Source organism: Peromyscus californicus, unplaced genomic scaffold, assembly GCF_007827085.1.
Source record: "Peromyscus californicus insignis strain IS unplaced genomic scaffold, ASM782708v3 Scaffold_13__1_contigs__length_99412109, whole genome shotgun sequence".
Taxonomy (NCBI): Eukaryota; Metazoa; Chordata; class Mammalia; order Rodentia; family Cricetidae; genus Peromyscus; species Peromyscus californicus.
The window spans coordinates 1619355-1640284 of record NW_026294424.1 but is presented as its reverse complement, the minus strand read 5'-3'; the positions used below and the strand labels follow the sequence as shown (position 1 = coordinate 1640284).

Sequence of the window (20930 nt, the reverse complement as noted above, 5' to 3'; positions counted from 1 at the left end):
GGCCAGGCCAGTCCTGTTACCCATGAGACCCCAGGCCCTGTGCCCAGCGGTGCCCCGATGGCTATGGTAAGTTGCCACTGCAGGGCTCCCGCTCACCACCGGCCAAGGGCATGTGTAGACACCTGGAAGGATGCTCTTTCTCCTGGGTCTGCTTTGGTCGCCCCTGCCTCCTGGGTCAGAGCAGTGGCGTGAATGACAACTTACAGGGGCCCCTTGGAAGCGAACTCACGAGAAGGTGAGAGTAAACCCTCAGGCTGCTCATTGCAGAGCAGTAGTGAGAGGAAGGGGGGGAGGTGGGAACATGGCCCAGGCGCCTCTGGATGCTGGCCAGTCAGTCGCCCGTGGCCTCCGATTCCTCCTTGTGTGCAAAGTGTGTCCGTTCCCAGCAGCAGGAGACACTCTGCTCTTTCTGTTGTTTGTTTTTTAGTTCATGTATGTGGGTGTTTCACATATGTCTGTGCACTGCATGCGTGCAGTATCCGTGGAGGCCAGAAGGAGGTGTCCGATCTCCTGGAACTGGAGTTACAGATGGTTGTGAGCTGCCATGTGTGTGCTGGGCCTCAGACCCCAGTCCTCTGGAAGAGTAACCAGTGCTCTTAACTGCTAAGCCATCTCTCCAGCCCCTAGAAGCTCTGTCCTTAAAAAAAATCTGTTGATACTAAACAACAAAACAAGCTAGGCATGGTGGTGTCTGCCTTTAATCCCAGCACTCAGGAGGCAGAGACAGGCGAACCTCTGAGTTCGAGGCCAGCCTGGTCTATATAGAAAGTTCCAGACAGACAGGGCTACATGACTCCCCCTCCTCCCTCAAAAGAGCCTTGCTGATAGCAGGAGTGTGAGAAGGTTAGCGACCTCTAGGCGTGGTGATTCTAGGTACCAGGAATGGTCCCCAGGTCACCGAGGCCACCCAAGGTGCTCTGTCTCACAGTTTGGGCTTTGAGTCTTTCTCTCTCAAAGATGCTGTGGTTTTATGGTTTACTGCTGCCTTCCAGACCCTGGGCACACAAAGCTGTTTTGGATTCTATTATGTGCTTTGATGAGACCATGGTGGTTGTTTCAGAAACTCAAAAATGTAAAATTTAGTCTGTTCGCTGAACCGGTGGGCCAGCCTGGAGTGGGGTTAGGCCTCAAAACCTGTCTTCGAGGGGATTAGAGAGGGTGACACTTGCACTCAGGCCCAGGAATCCACCAGTCTTAGAGTGTGAAGGGCAGCAGGTCTGAACAAGTCCAGGCAAGCCAGGAAGTGGGAAGGAGAAGGCGGAGCCTCCCTGAGCTGGTGGGACCTGGAGCACCAGGTTGAGCACACACCCAGAGTGGTGGGGAAAGTCTGCCCTGGGGGAGAATGTAGACTCCCCTCTGGTTCCCTGTGTGACCCTGGGGACATTCTTTACTATCTTTGAGCCCCTGGTCTCATTTATAATTAGATAATCACATAGAGCATGGGACTTCAGTGAGCCAAAACACCCAGAGGCTCCTGTTGCTGTAGTTGGTAGGAGACCGGTGAAGTCTGTTCCTCTAGTTCATGGGGTCAAGGAGAATGCTTCAGCTCAGTGTAACGCGCCAGCAGTCAGCAACTGAGGGGCTGTTTCCATTGTAGGACCAAACACGCCATCTCCCCAGTCCCCACTCTCTGCATACACTCTCACACACAGCACATGGGAGGAGTCAACACACACATGTCAGCTGTCATCCCACGTCAATCTGTTGTCCGTGAAAGTGGCCCTGTAGTTTGACTTTCTTTTTGAGCCTCCAGTCCCCAGTTAATGACACGGAGACTCATTATTAATTATGAAAGCTTGGCCTTTATCCTAGGCTTGTTCCCAACCAGCTCTTAAATTAACCTGTTTCTATGGTCTGTCTCGTGGCTTTTTACCTCTCCTCCATTCTGTATGCCCAACTCCCTCCATGTCTCGCTGGCGTCTCTCACGCACCTAGATTCTATCTCTGAGTTCCTCTCTCTCCCAGGAAGTCCTGCCTATTCTCTCTTGCTTAGCTATTTGCCTTTCAGCTTTTATTAAACCAGTCACAACGATGCATCTTCACACCTCCTCACACACTCAGGAAGTGTCTAGGAACAGCACTGAGAAGAGAATCGTGGAGCTGTGCTGCCCTGCCCTGGTTCCTGGCTCCTTGGCTGAGTTAGGATTTGGTCTAGCCATGTGTGATAGGTTATCCCCCACATTCCCAGGGGTCTGGGGGAATTGTTTGTCTCATTCACAATAGTCTGGGAGTCCTCAGGTAGGGTTGTCTGAGGTTCTACAGTGGCGAGGGACACAAATGTCTCCCAGCTGTCCCCTTAGAAGATGCTGGAATTCAATGCTAGTGCCATGGCTGTTTGTCCATGGCCCACCAGCCATCATGTCTTTGTCCCTACAGGCAGGGGAGGGAAGCTGGAGGACGGTGTGGCATCTTCATCTAAGCAAGTGTATCTGCTTCCTCCTTTGGCTTGAACTTCCTCGACTGTACCTGGATTCCTGGATACAGGGAGTGCAGCCCTTGAGGACAGTGCTTGGCTGCTCCAGAGAAGTCCTAGCTGCAAACTTCACGGTTTAGTTGACAACAGCAGGACTCAATTCTATCACTAATCTTGGGTCTAGAAATCCAAAATCAAGACATCAGAATTATGCTCCTTATAGGCCCCCTTCTCTTCCAGCATCTGGTGGTAGCTGCCCATCCTTGGTGCTCCATGGAGTGTGGCCAACTCCCTCCAGTCTCTGCCTTCACCCCTCCTGTCTCCCCACACCTGTACCCTGTCCTATAGACACCAGTCCTTGGATTTGGGGCCCATCCTAACCTGTAGGTATCGTCTTCATGCCCATCATTGTATCTGCACAGGTCTGGTATCCAAGTAAAGCATGCTCTGACTTTGCAGGCTGGCATAGCATTTGGGGGGCATTGCTCACCCCATTACAAGTGCCAAAGCTGACAGTGAGAGTGAGTGTAGCAGTAGTGGCCTCTGCCTCTGCTTTTGAACCTCCCGAACTTTGCAGAGCAGTAGAGCCCACTGAGTTTCTAAAGATGAAGGTAGGTTGCTGCCCCCACTGTGATTTCCACTGCCTTGCAATGTGGGGGGAGGGGGTGGGGGACAGGCTGCCTTCCAGAAGATCCAGTCTTGCAGTGTGGAGAGGAGGGGAGGCCTGGGAGGAGCCAACAGGGTTCTGCCACCAATCAGAGCATGGGCACACTTGTCTCTCTGAGATCAGGTTTGTGGTCATGGATGAATCAGGTCTATTCATAGGACTTTGAAGGGAAGATGAGACAGACCTATGCCTTGTAGAGCCGAGAGAGTGGCTACAGGTTGGTGACCTGCTGGTAAGAATCCAAGTTCTTTCTGTGGTTGACCGGATGCTCCCAACAATCTAACTTGGAAGCTCTAAAGCTCTCTCAGTCTTCTGGGGTGGGGGTAGGGGCTTACCAATGGCTCTTATTTCCAGAGTCCTAGAGCACCAAACTCAAGGTGTCACCAGAACCATGTGGCCTTGAAGGCTCTCGAGACAGGTCCTTTCCACCTCTCCAAGCTCCTGGGGTTGCCTATGGTTCTGTGGCGCCTGGTTGTGCAACAGTTCTCTTTGTAAAGAAAACACACCGGGAGATCCCAGAGAAGATGAAGGTTCTGGGCGACACTCAGGTTAGGACCTTGTCCTCACAGGGATACTTCCCTATTGCCTTCATGTGAGTAAGTTGAAGGACGGCCTGGGGTTTCCTCTGCAAACCTGTCAATGCCGTTCCCTGCTCTGTCTGGCCTGGTATGCTAAGCTCTGCCTCCTGTTTGACATACTGTCCCAGGGAAAGCTGGATTTGGCTGGGTGTAAGTATACCTGTGCACCCAAATGGGGGGCTTCCCACATCTGCAAAGGGGGTCCACTGGAGGCCAAGCAGGGTTCAGGTGGCTAGTTCTGTGACTCTGGAGTTCAGAGGGAAGTTAGGACTGGGGACATACAAGTTTGCATCAGTTGCATGTAGGATACAGCCATCCAGAAAAGTGTTGGTGAATGAGTGGGAGGCAGGAGCAGCCACCTCTGGAAGAAGCTTATCTGTAGAGGTAGCAGGATGGACTTCCTTATTGTGGAGATATGTGAGGAGGGCTGAGTTGTACTGGGAAGTGCCCATAACTCTGTAGATGCTCAGACTTGGAGCTCTGTGTCTTCAGTGTTTGTGAGATTCGAGGTTCTGGGCTGCAGACTCTCGCTGCCCCATGTCCAGACCATTCCCAGTTCAGTGGACCCAGCATCGGTCCAAAGTCTGGATGAGGCCACCTTGGCCCCGAGCCAACATGTGGTGGCCCATTTTCTCTCTTCCAGATGGACGAGATCAAAGGGAAGGAGCGGGTGATCCTGGCCCTGGAGAAGGAGCTTGGCGTGCAGACTGGGCAGACCCAGAGGCTGCTACTACAGAAGGAGGCTCTGGATGAGCAGCTGGTCCAGGTCAAGGAGGCTGAGCGCCACCACAGCAGCCCAAAGAGGGAGCTCCCCCCTGGCATTGGTGACATGGCGGAGCTCATGGGTGGCCAGGTGAGGGATGGTATCCCCTGCTAGCCATAGAAAAGACCACCTACCCACATTCTTCCTCTGATGGTTACTGTCCTACTCAGCTTGCCGGCCCTTCTCTGGCCTTTCCTACCCTCTCATACTCCCTTCTCCCTTCCCTTCCTCCCTGGGTCCTTCCCACCTTTACTGATCCTCGGTGTGTGCTGGGCCCAGTACTCAGCACCGGGAAGATGTGGGTGAAGAACTGACTGTTTGAGCCTGCCATGGCTGGAGTCTCAAAAAAGATACGGAAGTCTCGGAGCAGGGTGCACAGCTGGGGATCTGCAAGGAGGAGGGCCCTGGGCAAGCCAGAGAGTGACAAAGTCAGAGATCCAGAGATCAGTAGGGTTTCCCCAGGGGCTAGCAGCCAGTGCCAGGCAAGACTGTGTGGGGGCAACCACCTGACCCTTAGCAAAGACAGGAGGCTGAAGCTTTCCTCCCTCCCTCCCTCCCTCCCTCCTTTCCCTTCTACCTCTTCGGATATCATGCTGTGTGCTGAGTGTTGCATTAGATGCTGATGTTTCAGAGTTGAGCAAGACAGCCTGCTGTGGAGGAATGTTCTAGCATGTTCTGGAAACCAGTGACATGTGGTGGGTCTTTATAAGACATGCAGGGTAGGTGAGAGCTTCCGCTTCCCTGGACTGGGGTTTGAATCCCACTGAGGTTTTTAACGTCTCAGGCAGGTTGAGTGGAAGTGTCCCAGGAGGACAGGCGCGTCTGTCTGTCTGTCTGTCTCCTTGTTCAGCACACAGTCCTCTAGATGGGTCTGTCCCCGATCTGTTGTCACGGGGTCTTCAGAGGCTCCATGGAATCTTTTGAGCTCCTTCAAAGTTTTTATTTTTAGGATCAACATATGGATGAGCGAGATGTGAGACGCTTTCAACTAAAGATTGCTGAACTGAATTCAGTGATTCGGAAGCTGGAAGACAGAAACACCCTGCTGGCAGATGAGAGGAACGAACTGGTAATCGCCCAAGACACATGGCCTCTGTGGCCACAAGGAAACAGCTAGGCCAAGGGGCAGAAAGTGGATGCTGAGGGCCTCCTGGTTCCCTTCACTTTCCTCTTTCTCTCTCTCTCTCTCTCTCTCTCTCTCTCTCTCTCTCTCTCTCTCTCTCTCTCTCTCTGTCTGTCTCTGTCTCTCTCTGTATGTGTGTGAGGTATATCACACTCATTGAAGAAATCTCTCTGCTTGTTGTCTGTTTAGGGATCCATCCTTAGAAAACAGTTGGGGAAGTCAATGAGAGAGCTCAGGAGAGGGTGCTCACTGCAGGCTTCTGTAATATTCACAGCAACAGAAAGCAGCAGCAGACACAGGCGTTCAGCACTAAAGCCTCCCGCACAGAACTGCGGGGGCTTTCCAGATTGATGCTGCAGTCGTGAGGAGCAGATGCCCCCGCCAGGGGAACTCCTTGCCAGTAGATTTCAGGATGGAAGTGGTTTACAGGGCAGGCTTTGTAGTGGTGTTGGACACGGGACGCTGTTCTTTTAGGTGGTGTGGTTATGGATAATTCTATTTTTTTCTTTATTTACTTGGCACAAATGTTGATACATTTCTATTTTTGAAAGTGATGAACATGCATGCTGCTAGCTTAGTTGCTAGAATATTTGCCTGTCATGAAGGAAGCCCGGGGTTCCTTCCCCAGCACCCCATAAACCACGTGTAATTCCAGCCTTTAATCCCACATCCAAAGGTGGAGGTAGGATGATCAGAAGTTCAAGGTTATCCTTCAGCTCGTATCAAGTTGTGAGGCCAGCCTGAGCTATATGAGATTCTGTCTTGGATCTCTCTCTCTCTCTCTCTCTCTCTCTCTCTCTCTCTCTCTCTCTCTCTCTCTGTATGTGTGTTTGTGTGTGTGTGTGTGTGTGTGTGTGTGTGTGTGTTCGTGTGTGTGTGTGTGTGTGTATGTGTGTGTGAAATGAACAGACTTCTAGTTTAAAATAAATCTTTAGTAAAACTAGTATGTGCATGAATATGCTTAATTCTGCTATAGAAACAGCTAAACTTATTTTATTTTTAACCCTCTTTCTCTCTCTCTCTCTCTCTCTCTCTCTCTTTCTCTTTTTCTTTCTTCTTCTTTCTTTCTTGTGTGTGCATAGTACCCTTGTAGAGGTCAGGGAACAACTCCGGTGACCTGGCTCTCTTCTTTGACTCTGTGGGTTTGGGAATGGGTTCAGGTTGTCACACTTGGCAGCAAGCACCTTTACCTGCTCAGCCATCTTGCTGGCCCCAGCTAAGCTAATTTTCATTGTTAATACATAGACTTTTTGGCAAAAGCCTCATGATCTTGATGCTCATTCTGATCTTGGCTGTGAAGGGAAATGTATCTTCACAGGTTTAGCAGGAACAAAATTAATTTCTTCCTGGTATACTTGGAGGCATGCCTCAGATGGCTACGACCAGAGTCAGACTGTACACCGATGGCATTTCTACTTCTTACCTAAATATTCACGAGCTAAATAAACACTCATGACCACATGGTAATTTACTGATGAGGGCAGCAAAACACACAGGCTTCAAGTAGAAATGATGAGGTAGTCAGGACTTCCACTGTGTTGATTCCTGATCTGGGTGTTTACACATTTCATGTTCATAAACAAATCCACACCCCAAAGGATGTTTGGTTTGATTTTGCACTTGCAAAGTGAGATCTATCTTTCTTTCTTTCTTTCTTTCTTTCTTTCTTTCTTTCTTTCTTTCTTTCTTTCTTTCTTTCTTTCTTTCTTCCTTCCTTCCTTCCTTCCTTCCTTCCTTCCTTCCTTCCTTTCTTTCTTTCTCCCCACCCCCACCCGCCCCTCTGTGTTAATGCTCTGCAGCACGCCCTTGTGACTTAGATCCATCAGCGCAGCCTTCCCTGAGGATTAGGAGTGGGCTTCGCTGGCTTGGACCTCGTGGTGTGGCTGTGCCATGGCTTGTGAGCCAGCTTGCCTGCCTGCCTGCCATTCAGGCTGCTCCTGGCTTCTTTGCTACTGTAAATGATGCTAAGAAGCCCCGTGCCTGTCTTTGCTTTTGAGGGTCTGTCGCCATCATTCTTGGGGTGAGAGCAGGGGTAGATCTCCACAAGTGGCTCACGGGTCACGTGATGCCTTTGGTACCTGACACACAGCATCCGAGTGTTTAGTATTCACGGGGATTGAGGGTGGGTGCTCGGGTCAGTGTCTGTGCTGGATTCCTGCTTCTAGGACTGTGACTGTGGCCTCAGTGACCACAGGGCCACCTCTTTGCTCATGTTCTGGTGAGCAGCATGGTGGTCATGGCCCTCCTGGGTAGTTGGGGGGCTCAGCGAGAGATCTGAGAGGGTCAGAGCTAGTTCAGGTTTATGGTGAGGACTTGGTGGCATGGCAGCCACTTGTGTGGTGGTGACATGGAGACATTTCAGTGACTTCTAATTTTGGTCCCTTGAAACAGCTTTGCGAAGCCAGGTGCTGATTGTGAGTCTGAAGCAGATGCGGCTCTTGCTTCAGTTTTACAGATGAGGGAATGGGCTGAGATCTTGAGCATGGTTGTGCAGCTGGACAGGGAGCGGCCCTGCCCTTCCACTTCCTGTGCTTAAAAGGACAAGGAGCAGCACTCTGCTCCTCCTCCCTTTCGCCCCCCTGTGGCTTCTCACCAGTCTCTGCCTCACTGGTCTGGTCCTCACACCACACCTTAGACCCATGGATTGTTTTAGAAGGTGGATCTGACCACAAAGCTTTCTTGCCTCATAGATGTTGGGAGCGCTTGGGTGAAGATGGCCAAAGGGGCACAAGAGGGGTTCCCAGAGGCTGAACAAATGACAGCCTGGAAGGACACCCCACTTTTGTGGGGACTGTCTGCTTGGAGTTTGTGGCCCAGCTCTGCCCAGGGCTGTGGTCTGCAGGGTGTTGTCCCGTGATCTGCCGAAGAGTGGCCAGGAAATCTAGGTGTCTGGATTGACCACCGGGGGTCACGGTGCCGAGGGGACAATGGTGAAGCTCTGCTGGTGGAGCATGGCCACCCACGGGGCCATCCAGCCCCCTGACCCGTATCTGTGTCCACTGCAGCTGAAGCGCTCTCGGGAGACGGAGGTGCAGCTGAAGCCGCTGGTGGAGAAGAACAAGCGGATGAACAAGAAGAATGAGGACCTGCTGCACAGTATCCAGAGGATGGAGGAGAAGCTCAAGAGCCTCACGCGGGAGAACGTGGAGATGGTGAGGCCCAGCATGGAACCCGCCAGCTTCCCGCCCCTGGCCACACTCTATGAGGGTCCATGATCCCCACCCCCCCCCACCCCCAGGACGCCGCAGCAGGGGGATCAGTCCCCGGCTGCTGGCCTTGCTCCTCTCCACATCTCTACGTGTGTACTGCCAGAATGTCTGCCTCGCCCCCTCCGTTTCTCCAGTTCTTCAATTTCTCAGTTGCCCCAGGGGAGGGAAGGGCAGAACCAATAGGGCAGACTTATCCACTGGATGGGCTATAGTCCGCGACTGCCTCATGCCTCATGGGTTCCTCTGGGAGCAGAGGAGCTGTCGGGGCTGTGCATGGGGGCAGGGTTTTCCTCCGCCAGAAATGACTGGTGTCTGTTGTCTGGGTGGTTATAAGATGCCTTCAGGTTCATTGACTGGAGGGCCCATTTCACAGCTTAGAAGACTGGGTCCCAGGTGTGAGTGTGGGCAGTCTGTGGTGGGGAGTCTTCACCCTCCCCCCTTGCCTGTCTTGCCTTCTAGCTTTCAAGACTCACTCAGGACATCCTCTGCCCCATGGCCTGCCCGCAACCCCCCCCCCACCCAGTGAGCACCATTGGCCACACCTCTGGCTTGTCCTTGGCCTACAGCTGTGTATTTCCCATCTTGGGACCCGTTGTCTATCACCCCGACCCCTGAGTACCCACAGCAGTGCTGTCCTTCACACTAGAGAATATCTCAGCGCCCTCTTTCCTTCTGGCTGCAGAAAGAAAAGCTGTCTGCCCAGGCCTCACTAAAGCGACACACGTCCCTGAATGACCTCAGTCTGACCAGGGATGAGCAGGAGATTGAGTTCCTGAGGCTGCAGGTGCTGGAACAGCAGCATGTCATCGATGACCTCTCATTGGTACGTTGTCACTCTCAGCCAGGAGGCGGAGTCAAGATGGAGCATCAGGATAGGAGTGGGCCCTGACAGCCCAGCTTCAGGAGCTGGGTCCCCTGTGATGCTCCGGATAGCAGCCTCAGCTTGGTTGAAATGAGATCAGTGCTACCTGGGAATGGTTTCCATGGCAACCTGCTTTTCAATGGGCTCCTGGCTTGCCGTGGTGGTGAAGAGGCAGCCTGGATCTGTTCTGAGGGGCCTTTGAGTTATTATTAACTTCTACTTCTTTTTGAGTATAGCTATTGCATACCAGGAGTTTGAGTCTGCGAATCTGAACTTGGTTGTCAGACCAGAGTTTGAAGGATGAGCTAAGGCTGTGTGTGTGTGTGTGGGGGGGGGGGGGCTTTGTGACTGTTCAGGGCTGGTTATGTTGAAAGGAGAGGGGAGCGAGCCTACAGTAGAGAGGGGGTGTGGTATCCAGAAAATGGCGCTCAGCAGTGCAGTCAGGCACACCCGCAGTAGGCCTAGCCAGATCTCAGAAGCAGAGTGGACACGACTCACGAGACCTGTGTGTACATGAAGGCTCCGTCCACAGGACTCTGAAGGGTGGGAAGCCATGACCTTATCCTAGGAAGGGTTTTATGAGAAGCCGTTTCCTTTCTCTGTCCTCTCTTCCCTCCCCCGCCTTTCCCCCGTCTCCCTTCCGTTCTTCCTTCCACTATCCGTATAGCCATCCATCTTTGCTTCATTACCCAGCTAACATAATACAGCTAAGGATGACAAGACACATTGGATAAAGAGACAGTGAGTGGAAAGAAAAAATGACAAGCTACAGCAGGGCTAGGGGACCTAATGACTAGGCTGCCGGGATCTGAGGGGTGGATGGTTCGGCCGAGGCTGAGTCCCAACTTTGTCCTGCTGGAGGGAAAAGAGGGTGTGCTGAGAGCAGAGGCCCTGGACCCATCAGGGGACAGTGGCACCCGAAGCTCTCCCACCCCTACCTCATAGGGGCCCTTTCTGCAGAGGATGCCCACTAAGCAGTGCTGCAGGACACCTCTTAGTCCCCCACAGCACAGCAAGGAAGAAACAACCAGAGAAAATAACATGGTCACCTGGCCAGTAGCAGGGTTGTGGGGGATGCTAGCCCAGCTCCGTCCAAGCCCAAAGTCACAGGCATCACACACTGCTGTGGACCCTGCCAAGGCCAGCAGGACCACTCTGAGGCCACACTGCTTAGGCTTTGCAGCCTCTCGACCCAAAGAATGGTCCAGGTTTGCCTATGATGGGGTGGCCCATCAAGGTGGATGTTTTCCTGGGAGATCTGCACCCAGACAAGGGCCTGAGTAAATGTCTTGTCACCAGACTCTCCACTTGATCTCAGCCAAAAGGCTGAGAAGTGATGTCACCAGACTCTGAATTTGGTGCCTAGGGTGTGAACTGGCCCACGCAGGTAGTTCTGTGTACTGAACCTCGGAGACTTAACTGTGTGGTTTGGTGGAGCGGGGACCTGGCTGCAAGTGCTGATGGGTGGGTGTGCTTCCTTGCAGGAAAGAGAGCGCCTGCTACGTTCCAAGAGGCATCGAGGGAAGAGCCTGAAGCCCCCCAAGGTGAGCCTGCCATAGCCCCTGTCGGGGATCTTTAGGGCAGGCCAGTCTTAGAGCAGGGGAGGGTTACAGGGTCCGTCCCAGTCCCAGAGGTGGAGACATGATGGAGTGTGACAGGGTTGGGTGTTGGCTGTTGAAAGAAAGGTTCTTGTGGCTGTCTCAAGGCTACATACGTTACGGCACAGTAATGTGACCCAGATATGGTAATTTATTCATGGAAAACTTACTAATGGAATTCTGTGTTTGGACCTTAGGTTATGTGCGTCCAAAATTAAAAGCATAAATATCTAGGCCTTCTGAAGGGTTTAAAGGATATTTGACCCTGTTTTATGCCACCTAAGAGCATGCTCTGGGAACTTGACAGCTTCAGTGACTGATGCAGAATGGCGTTCTTTTTGTAAAACGTCAGTGTGCTCTCTCCCAGGGGCAGTCTAGGTGTCCTGGCAAGGGGGAACAGAGCTGGCTGGGGAGACTTAGAGACCCTCCTGGGGGGGGGGGGGTTAGAAGAAGGGTATGGTTTGTGTGTCACTCACCTTGCCCACCTGTCTGAGGTGGGTCTGCCCCTTCCCGAACTGGCACCTGCCAGCTTCATCTGCTGATAGAGAGATGGTTGTAGAGAAGTACTTTCATGTAAGGAAAACCGTGTAGGTGTGAAGGCAAGTGGGCAAGGACTCGCTTCCTGGTGGAGTCAAGGTGACAGTCGGGAGTGGTGGGGACGCTGTCTCATCTGACCCAGAATACTGGTTGGCACAAGGTGGGCCCATGGTGTTAGGCATTCCACTGTTTCAAGGGAAGTGTAAGTCTGCACCTCAGTGTGATGGAGCACAGCTGTAACCCCAGCACTGGAGGGGCGGAAGTGGGAAGATCTAGAGTTCAAAGCTAGCCTCAGCTAGCTGATGCGTTTGAGGCCAGCCTGGGCTACACTCAATAAGCAAAGAGGCAAGGGAGGTGTAAATCCTTACTTATTTTTTTTCCCTAGGACTATCTGAACAAAGTCCCACAAAAATGGGTCCCTTGGAATGACAGAAGGTTACTGTCTCATAATTCAAGAGGCCAGAAGCCTGGCCTCAGGGGCCTAATGAGGCCATGCTTCTTCCCTCTGGCACCTGGAGGTCTCCCTTGCCCATTTCCTTTCAGCTCTGAATTGGTCTGGTGACAGCGGGTGTGCCTTGCACTATGCGGTTCACAGTTGCCTTTGTGACCCTGCCGGTCACAATGACATCCTCTTTAAGGAGACCAGTCATATTGGGTTCAGAGCCTCCCCTGCCTCAGTGTGACCTCTTCAATAGTTATCCTTGCAGTGACCAAGTGAATTCACACTCTGCAGCAGCACAGCTGGTGCTTCAAATCTTTTGAGGGGACACGATTTAGTCGTGACACCTTTGGATAAAATCCAAGAATTTTTCATGTCAAAACTACTGGAGAGCATGTCAAATGGGTCTCTGAGCCACATCTTGCCCACAGGTAGCCTGTGGTGGCATGGAGATCAGTGTCTGAGCTCATTGGGTGCTTGGATTAATAGCGGCCACACCACCGTCTCATTTCATGCCCACAGCCATCTTGTCTCTTTCAGTTATAGAGACAGATGTAGAGACAGTGGACTGTCAAAGGAGAGCGGTGGGCTGATGAAGCTGAACCTCCAACTCCCTGGATCTCTAGGGCTTGGCTGTCTCCAGTGGGCTGAGCCGAGTCAGGGGCAGGTGTCTGTGTGATGGTCTCACAAGCCTGGAAGACTGGGATGGTGGTGCACACCTTTAATCCCAGCACTCTGGAGGCAGTTTGAGACCAATTTGGTCTACACAGCAAGTTTCAAGCCAGCTCAGCCAAAGACCATCACTAAAACAAAACACACACACACACACACACACACACACACACACACACACACACACACACACACACACACACGGAAAAAAGAACTCGGAAGTGGTCCAGCACAGCTTGTTTACGTTCACAGCCGTGTTTACCACATCCTAGAAAAGCTGGAAATAAAGTGACGGACCCATGGCACCTCCCCAGGGCAAGGGTCTGTCCTACGCTTGGCTGGGACTTAACTGCATTCTCACTCAACATTATACTAGAAATGCTCATCAGCATCATGCATTGCCATCGTAAACATGAATGTTTCCGACCACATAATCCGCTGAGTGTGGGGGCTGTAAACTTGTTCAGCATCGTGCAGCTGTGAGCTCACTCCCTCCCTCCTGTGGTTAGGAATAATGCGGCCGCTGTACCTGTTTCTGCCGCCTGATGACCTCACACTACAGCTTTCAGCTGGTTCCACTGACTGCTGCGCATTGCCTTTGGTGACTGTACAGCTCTTTGCCCACCATTTCCCCTTCTGGGGGACATTTTGTTTCTGTAGATGTCGATGAAGTAAAGTCCTTTCGCACAGAAAGTCTGGGTGATTCTAGCTGATGCCTCCTCGGTGTTTGGAACCCTGGCCGAATGGGGAGAAAGCGCCCCCTGCTGCTGGAAAGAAGATTGTGTTGGTTTGCAAACCTGTCTATAAAGTGTGTGAGCTTTGTTCCACCCAGACACAGGAGTTAAAATACTGAGAGTGGGTGGCTGTGTGGTTTGCTGAACAGGCTTGACACTAAAAACTCCATGATTTAAGGTTCCCCCAGAAACTCATTGCTGAGGCATGACTGACTATTTCAAGCCTACATAGGCTGTGAAGCTTTGGTCCCAAACTCTGATTTTGAAATTTAAAACGTTTTCAGAATCAATTCCAAAAAATGTTGACTTTGGATTCAGGGTTAGGGATACTTAACTGATAAAGTCTATAAAAATTTCTGCCATTCAGAAAAACTCAGACTTGGGTGCCCAAGCATCTCAGATAGGAATGCCGGACCTGTGCTTGCCCTGGTCCTGTACTGCCCTTCAGGTCCATCCCTGTCTCCTCCCACAGGCTGAAGCACTCGTGGTTTCTTTGTCCCTGTAAGTGGCCTCCTTTACTCTGTACATTGTGTATCCGGGGCCCATGCCCCTTTGCCAGGTTCTCCAACTTCACAGACCATTTGAATGAACTCATTGATAGTTATGTCATTTCCCAGAAGCCTCACAGTTCCGTCCCTGCTCTTGACCCCTGACACCCAGACCCTTGGAACCCCCATGGACTCTGAGGTGACCCCTGTATTAGTTATTCTGGTTACCATGGAGACCAAATATCTGCCAGAAACAACTTAAGGGAAGAAGGACTTGTGTGGGCTCACGGCTTCTGAAGGTGCTGTCAATCATGCTGACTCTGTTGATTCTGGGCCCCTGGTGAGCCAGAGCATCATGGTTGCAGGAGCATGTGGTGCAAGCTGCTCACACGCTGGGCAGGAAGCAGAGAAAAGGCACACAGGAAGGAGCCAGGGCAGATACAGTTTCCAGAGACACCCCCTTAGTGACCCACTTCCTCCAGCCAGGCCCCACCTCTGAGTTTCTATTCAAAGCCTGGGACGTCTGGTGGCTGTGGTCTGATAGTCTCTGGAGGTGTACTTGACTAATCTTCCTGAGTGTTCCTCAGTCCATTCAGATGGACAGTAAGACTGACCATCACACTTTAGGAAGGAGAACGCCTCTCCAGCACAGCATACCTGATGTGCAGGTAATAGACACAGGGCAGTGTCCCAGCGGTGGCCTTCACATTTGAATGGCTTCCACAGTCCTAAGCGCTGTGTTAGTGTCACCTAGGGGTGCCCAGGATCTCCCCACCCCCATGGGATTCCCTTTGGAGCAAGACTGTGCCGACTCTCTATACCTTCTGCTAACTTAGTGCAGGCTAATATTAGTCCCTGGTGAGGGATGCAGGGCAGGGTCGGGGAGGACCCTAGGTGGTTCACTGGGCCCTGTTTGAAGTCTAGGGACCTTTCTCTGCAGGGGTCTGGCAGCAGCGAGGCCTCATGGGATGGCGAGCTGGGCTGCAGGCCGTCAGTAACTGCTGTTCCATAGGCAGGTGAATTAAACCCTAGCAGAGCTCTGAGAATATGGGTGTAAGTGGGGTTGGGGATCTCGGATGTTTCTGAGACACTGAGGCCTGGAGCCCTGAGGAGTCAGCCCCAGTGCCTGACTGAAGCAAGGGAGTTAAGCTCCCAGAACCCGCTTCCTGGTTCTCAAAATGAAATCACATTCAGGAAATCACAGTGGAGGTCCTGGTTCTGGGCCTGATCTTAGTAGGTGGTCAAGGAATGACAGCGTCTCCTCCCCTCTTTGTCGTTGAACAGTAGCCTTGCTGCGCGCTCTAGTTTGATTTCTGTTGCTATAACAAACACCGTGACTGGGGAGGAAGGGGCTTATTTCAGTTTCTAGGTTACCGTCCATCATCAAGGGCAGAAACTCAGGGCAGGCATCTGAGCAGAAACTGAAGCAGAGACCACGGAGGACTGCTAATTCCTGGCTGGCTCTCTGGCTTGTGCTCATCAGCTAGCTTTCTTCAACAGCTCAGGACTTGATAGGGGAATGGCACTGTGCCCTCCCACCTCCGTCAACAAGACTGTTCCTCACAGACGTGGCTCCAGGCCAATCCTATCAAGGCAGTGCTTCAGTGGGGCTCCCTCGGACGACTTTAGGCTGTGTCAGGTTGATAGCTGAAGCTAACTGGGTTATTGTGGTTGGCCTTCTAAATCAGGTGCTCGGGCCCTTCTAGTCCACGGTCCAGCCTTTGAGCCAGTGTCAGTCTCTGGTGTTGTCCAGAAAGGCTGTGGAGTCTGCTTGGCCACGCGTCAGTCTAAGTCCCCTCCCCTCTAGGGACCTTGTCTTACTGCTGACAGTAAGTGCATGCCTGCTGTCTGGCAGATCCTTCTGACTCATGAGTCCTGAGTCCACAGCACACCTAGCAGTCATCCAAACCTAAGCCAGTGCCCAAAGACTAAATCTGCTGCTTGTGGAAGGCAGGACCAGAGGAATGTTGGGCATCTCTGGAGCAGGCGCTGCTGTGGTGTGACATCCTGCCTAGGACATCCCACTGCTTTTCCGTGTGATTTTTGCTTCTCAGCTGCCAAAGGTCCTGTTATCACCGTGGTTGTTTGCAGTCGAGCCCGTTCCTAGGCAGTCCTTCCCAGCTGCTGCCCCAGAGCTTGTGTGGCTTCGTCATGTCCTGTGTGTCCAGTGACTCACAGCTGCCAGCACAGCACCCCACAAGCCCATAGGTTCAGAGCAATGACTACATGAAACTGTCATACATTTGATGCCCAACCTGTCTGCAAGGCTGGTCCTTGTGTGGGAGAGATGAGGGGCTCTTTCTCCTGTCCTGGTGGCACTTCTGTAAGGGCTGCATATGCCTATATCCTGGACCTCGGTCCAGGCAAGGGACCGATGACTCCCCTGTAACTCAGGAGTCACTGCTTCCCCCCAACTCTCTGTAGTGGTTTGCTACGGGCTGTGTAAGTGCCAAGGCAGATAAACTCTGAGAGATGCACTTCAGAGATAACAGTGGGCTGAGTGTGCCCAGGACACCCGTGGGTGGTGGTGGATTAGCTGGAAGAGGGAGGAGGTGCCCCATCCTTTGTGACTTTGGCACAAAGCAGAAGGCTCTCATCATGATGCTGTTGCTACTGTTGTGCCCAGGAGCTTTGCAGTTATCCAGGGACCTGGAACTGTTGACAACAGGTCTGGGCATAATGGAGGCTGGGCCCTAGGAGGGAAGTCCCCAGAGGACATGCCGGTTTAGAAGCTGTGCTCCTTGGTGAATGCCTGGGGCTGGCCTGGAACCTAGCTCTTCTCCATTGATAGCTCTGTCACCAGCATCTGGGATCTGCTCCAAGGTAGCATCGCTGTTGCCAAGGGGACACCTTTGGGCGTCCCTGTCCTCCAGCTTCTGCAGCTGACGGTGTTCAGGAAGCTGTGAGGAGCCAGTGTGCCTTTTCCTGGGGCTGGAGAGAAGCTGGGGATGGCCTGTGGAGCCAGCACGGGCTAGCAGCGCCTGCACCATCCCCGCCATGGAGTCCATCCTGTTTGTGCTTTGTTTCTCCTTCTTCCTCTGTCTCTGTGCCCTCGTGTGCCTGTACTTCTCTGGCTGCCAGGAGATGACCTATAGGCATGAAGGTATGCATGGGGTGAGGAGGGTCTTAGCAGTTCCTGGCTACCGTTGGAAGGTCCTGTATCTCCCAGGCAATTCTGGCTGGATGCTGGGAAGGTGTTGAGAGGAGCTGATGAGATGCTGGGTCCAGTGGAGGGAGGAGAGAGAGAGAGAGAGAGAGAGAGAGAGAGAGAGAGAGAGAGAGAGAGAGAGAGAGAGCGCTCCTAACTGCCAAGCATGAACTTGTGTGTATGTGGAGAAGAAACATTTGGTCTGCAAGGCATTTTGATGAAAATTACATTACACACACACACACACACACACACACACACACACACACACACACACACACACACACACACAAACTCATATATACATATACACAGGTCTCATGTAGCTCATTGAGGCTGGCCTCAAATTTAACCATGGATCCGAGGATGACCTTGAATTTCTGTCCCTCCAGTCTCTGCCTCCATCATGTGCTATGTGTCTGTTAACTCACAGCTGCCAGCACCCCACAGCCATTAACCCCACACCACACTGTGCTGGAGATCTGACCCGGAGCGGCATGCATGCTAGATAGTCACTTTACCAACTGAACTGCACCCCACCCCCCAAATTACATTCTAGACTTTGGATTTGTTCATAAAAATGGCATTGGCTAGACTGCCCAGTGTTGTGAGGAGGGTGAACGTCTAGAGGGGCTAGCCCGATTCATAGTCAGTGTACTTGGCATCTGTGACTTGTGGGAACTTCTCTGTCCAGGAGTTTCAGGAGGTAAGCATCCAGGAAGTTTAGAATCGAGGAACACAGGCCACTTGGCAGCATGCAGGAAGCACCACTTCTGGTGGCTCTCCCCCAACCCTCTGGAAGCAGGTGTGGGCCACCTCTTTAAGGAGATAGCCATTGTGTTCACTTTAAACACCGAGGTGGCTTTCCTCTTCTGTGTTGTGTTAGTGATGCTGTAATGGGTCGGCCGGCTCTATTGGCTGTCATCTTATCACTTAGACAAAGGAGCTTTCCCAGGCTTGCGGGCAGCCTGTGGGCACACACCTGTAATCTCATCGTATGGGAGGTGGAGGCTGGAGGGCTGGAGTTCAAGGCCAGCCTAGACGATGTGAGACACTAGTTAAAAAAGAAAATAAAGCAAAAAGGAGCTTGTAAAAGAGACAAACTGACCCACTCATGTGTCTGAAAGCCTGATGGGCACCGGAACCCAGCCGGCTCCTGGCTGCTATGGAAATGCAGGGACTGTACATAGTTATGGATTCCCTTCCATTACGCAAGATTTCATCGGGACTATTGGTTTGTGCTGGCTCCACCCTGTAAGTAGCTTCTGGCTTCCCTTGGTGCACCATGGTTCTCTGCAGCCCCAGTCTCTGTGGCCAGGTCTCCTGTGAGGCTCCATCTGGGCCTGACCCTGGGCTGTTGAGTTGGGAACATTAGCAGTTAAAACCTCGTGATTAGACTCTGTCATTGAATACTTATTTCGCAGTCTCACTGGCCAGCAAAAGCAGGTTACCCTAGGAAATTGAGCAGGCCTGTTAGCCCCGGACACTTCCAGAATGCTAACAAACACTGTGTCCTGATCTTGGGAAGTATGTTTTAGAATCTTCCTAGGAGGAGGAGCAGAGACCTTACTACATCAGGCCACCAATTAGCACAGCCCAAACATAGATCTGTCTCTAGAGGCTGGGCAATTAGCAGTGTTTATGACAAATAGGTTGGCCAGGCAGCAGCCCAAGACAACAGAGATGTGGAGCTTGGGGCAGAGGTGAGCTGCAGGTGTAGACTCCATCACTTCCTGGAGTTCCCAATGCCTGCGGGAGTGGGGCTCACTATCTGAGGGGAGAAGGGGATGCTGAAGGCCACTTGGACTGGATGAAACCTAACCCGGTTACACCGTCCTGCCTTCCGACTTACCTGGGTATAGAGGCAGGTGGACACCCAGCAGATGCTGGCCCTGTGACCCTTCAAAGAGGTCACACACAAACCCCAAACCATCTGAAGAACATTCTGGTGGGGAGTGCTGAGAGGTGCCTCGTAAAGCCTCTGTAGAAACTCCAGCTGTGTAAGGTGACCGAGAAGTCCCTCCCTGCCGCTTTTCGGCCACGTCAAAAGTTCTTCCTTGTGGCATTGCTACTGGTGACCGAAACCTCCATATTCTGATATTTGCACGTGTGTGATCGCAAACACACGTTGGCTTCAACCTACAGGGTGGGAGATGCCCTCTGGGTATGGGATGTGCCCTGCCTCCTCTGTGGGCTGGGGAGCGCTGTGGAACTCGGGGAGTTCCTGGGAGCCCAGAGCTGACCACTGCAGTGAGGCTGCTGTTCTTCACAGTCATGGAAAGCAGTCTGTGAAGGTGAGGAAGTCTCTCAAAGGGGGGTTGTTTAGGAAGAGAATAAAGAGAAGTGTACCTAGAGCCAGGAACAGGGGTGCACGTGGAGATCGATGGTTGATGGAGGTAGCCCTCTGAGGCTAGCACTTCCCTGGCAGGTACCCCACCTGGTTTTAATCATGTATCTCTAGGCTCAACCTTCTCTGGCTCACAGGATCTGCTCAGCCAGTGATTACTGAATAAGTGAATGAGTGAGTGAACAAATGAATGAGTGAAGCCCCACATCCTGTACATTTTGGAGTGAGAGAGGTGTGGCCAGAGTCTCAGGTAGTTGGTGCACAGGACATAAAAACTGTTGAGTCTGAGGTTATGAATACAGGGCCCTTAAACTGTTCTTTCTGATTGTGTCAATGTTCTGAGTGTGCTGTCATGAAAAGCTAAGAAGAATTACCTCCGAGGCAGGCCTGGGAAGGACATGGGCCATGAAGCTGCTTCTCCAGCTTAGCCCTGGGGTCAGTGTTCAGGTCTCCTGATCACATGCTCTTTTCCTGGCATCCCATGTATCAGCTTTCTCTTGGGGGCCAGACATCTCACTCAGCTCTTAGAATGCTCTGGGTGCTGACTCTTAGCTAGAGTGAGTGAGGTCCCCTTTTATGCTAGAGGGACTTAGGGCTCAGAGGATCCTGTGTTTAAGGCCAACTTAGGAGTTGCATAGCCCTCTCTGCCTGTGGCACCTCCTACCACCTTGTCATTGTCACACCAGCCACATCTCCAGCTGCCCTAGTGGCTCGCTCTGTCCTGCACCAGCTGTAGATGAGGTCTAAGCCCCACTGCCTGCCCCAGCCCCCTCTGCCCTGGGCTGGCCATGTATGGGTGGCTGTTGACTTCTGTTCCTGACATAATGCTGTTTCTCTTGCAGAAGCATGTTGTGGAGACATTTTTTGGATTTGATGAGGAGTCCGTGGACTCAGAAACATTGTCAGAGACATCCTATAACACTGACAGGACAGACCGGACCCCAGCCACTCCGGAAGAGGATGTAGATGAGGTAAGCAAACAGCAATATCCTGGGGACTTCCCACCTTCCTATTGCCCTGGGCTCCTCCCTCTCTCTGCCTTGAGGGGACCTAATGAGCACCTTCCCCAGAGCCAATCTCCTTTGAGACTTAAGACTGCGAAGGACACACCCAGATGCTGACCTTGGTGTTCACCATGGCAGTTAAAATTACACATGGCTTGTTTCTTATCCCCCACACATAGTTGACAGAAGTGGCCACATCTGGTGACTTGCCTAAATTCCAGGCTTTAGTACAGACTTTCCCTTGGCACTGCAGCCCATACCAGGCTTCCTCTGCCTGGCCTCCCTGCATCCCTCAGTGGCTGTCTCCTGAGCCCTGGTGAGAAGGGAATGCACTGGCCTCACCCGTGA

At 52.2% G+C, this 20930-nt stretch overlaps 1 protein-coding gene across 8 annotated transcripts in view; it reads left to right on the top strand.

Moving 5' to 3' along the window:
• Jakmip1 (janus kinase and microtubule interacting protein 1) overlaps window positions 1–20930 on the top strand; it is a 123088-nt gene that overhangs the window by 73342 nt on the left and 28816 nt on the right. For all 8 annotated transcript variants that reach the window (XM_052736082.1, XM_052736077.1, XM_052736075.1 and 5 more), the window contains exons 4-9: window positions 4302–4511; window positions 5371–5490; window positions 8550–8696; window positions 9436–9576; window positions 11100–11159; window positions 20421–20549. In XM_052736082.1, coding sequence (XP_052592042.1) covers window positions 4302–4511; window positions 5371–5490; window positions 8550–8696; window positions 9436–9576; window positions 11100–11159; window positions 20421–20549 — 807 coding nt within the window. The remainder of the gene's footprint in view (window positions 1–4301; window positions 4512–5370; window positions 5491–8549; window positions 8697–9435; window positions 9577–11099; window positions 11160–20420; window positions 20550–20930) is intronic.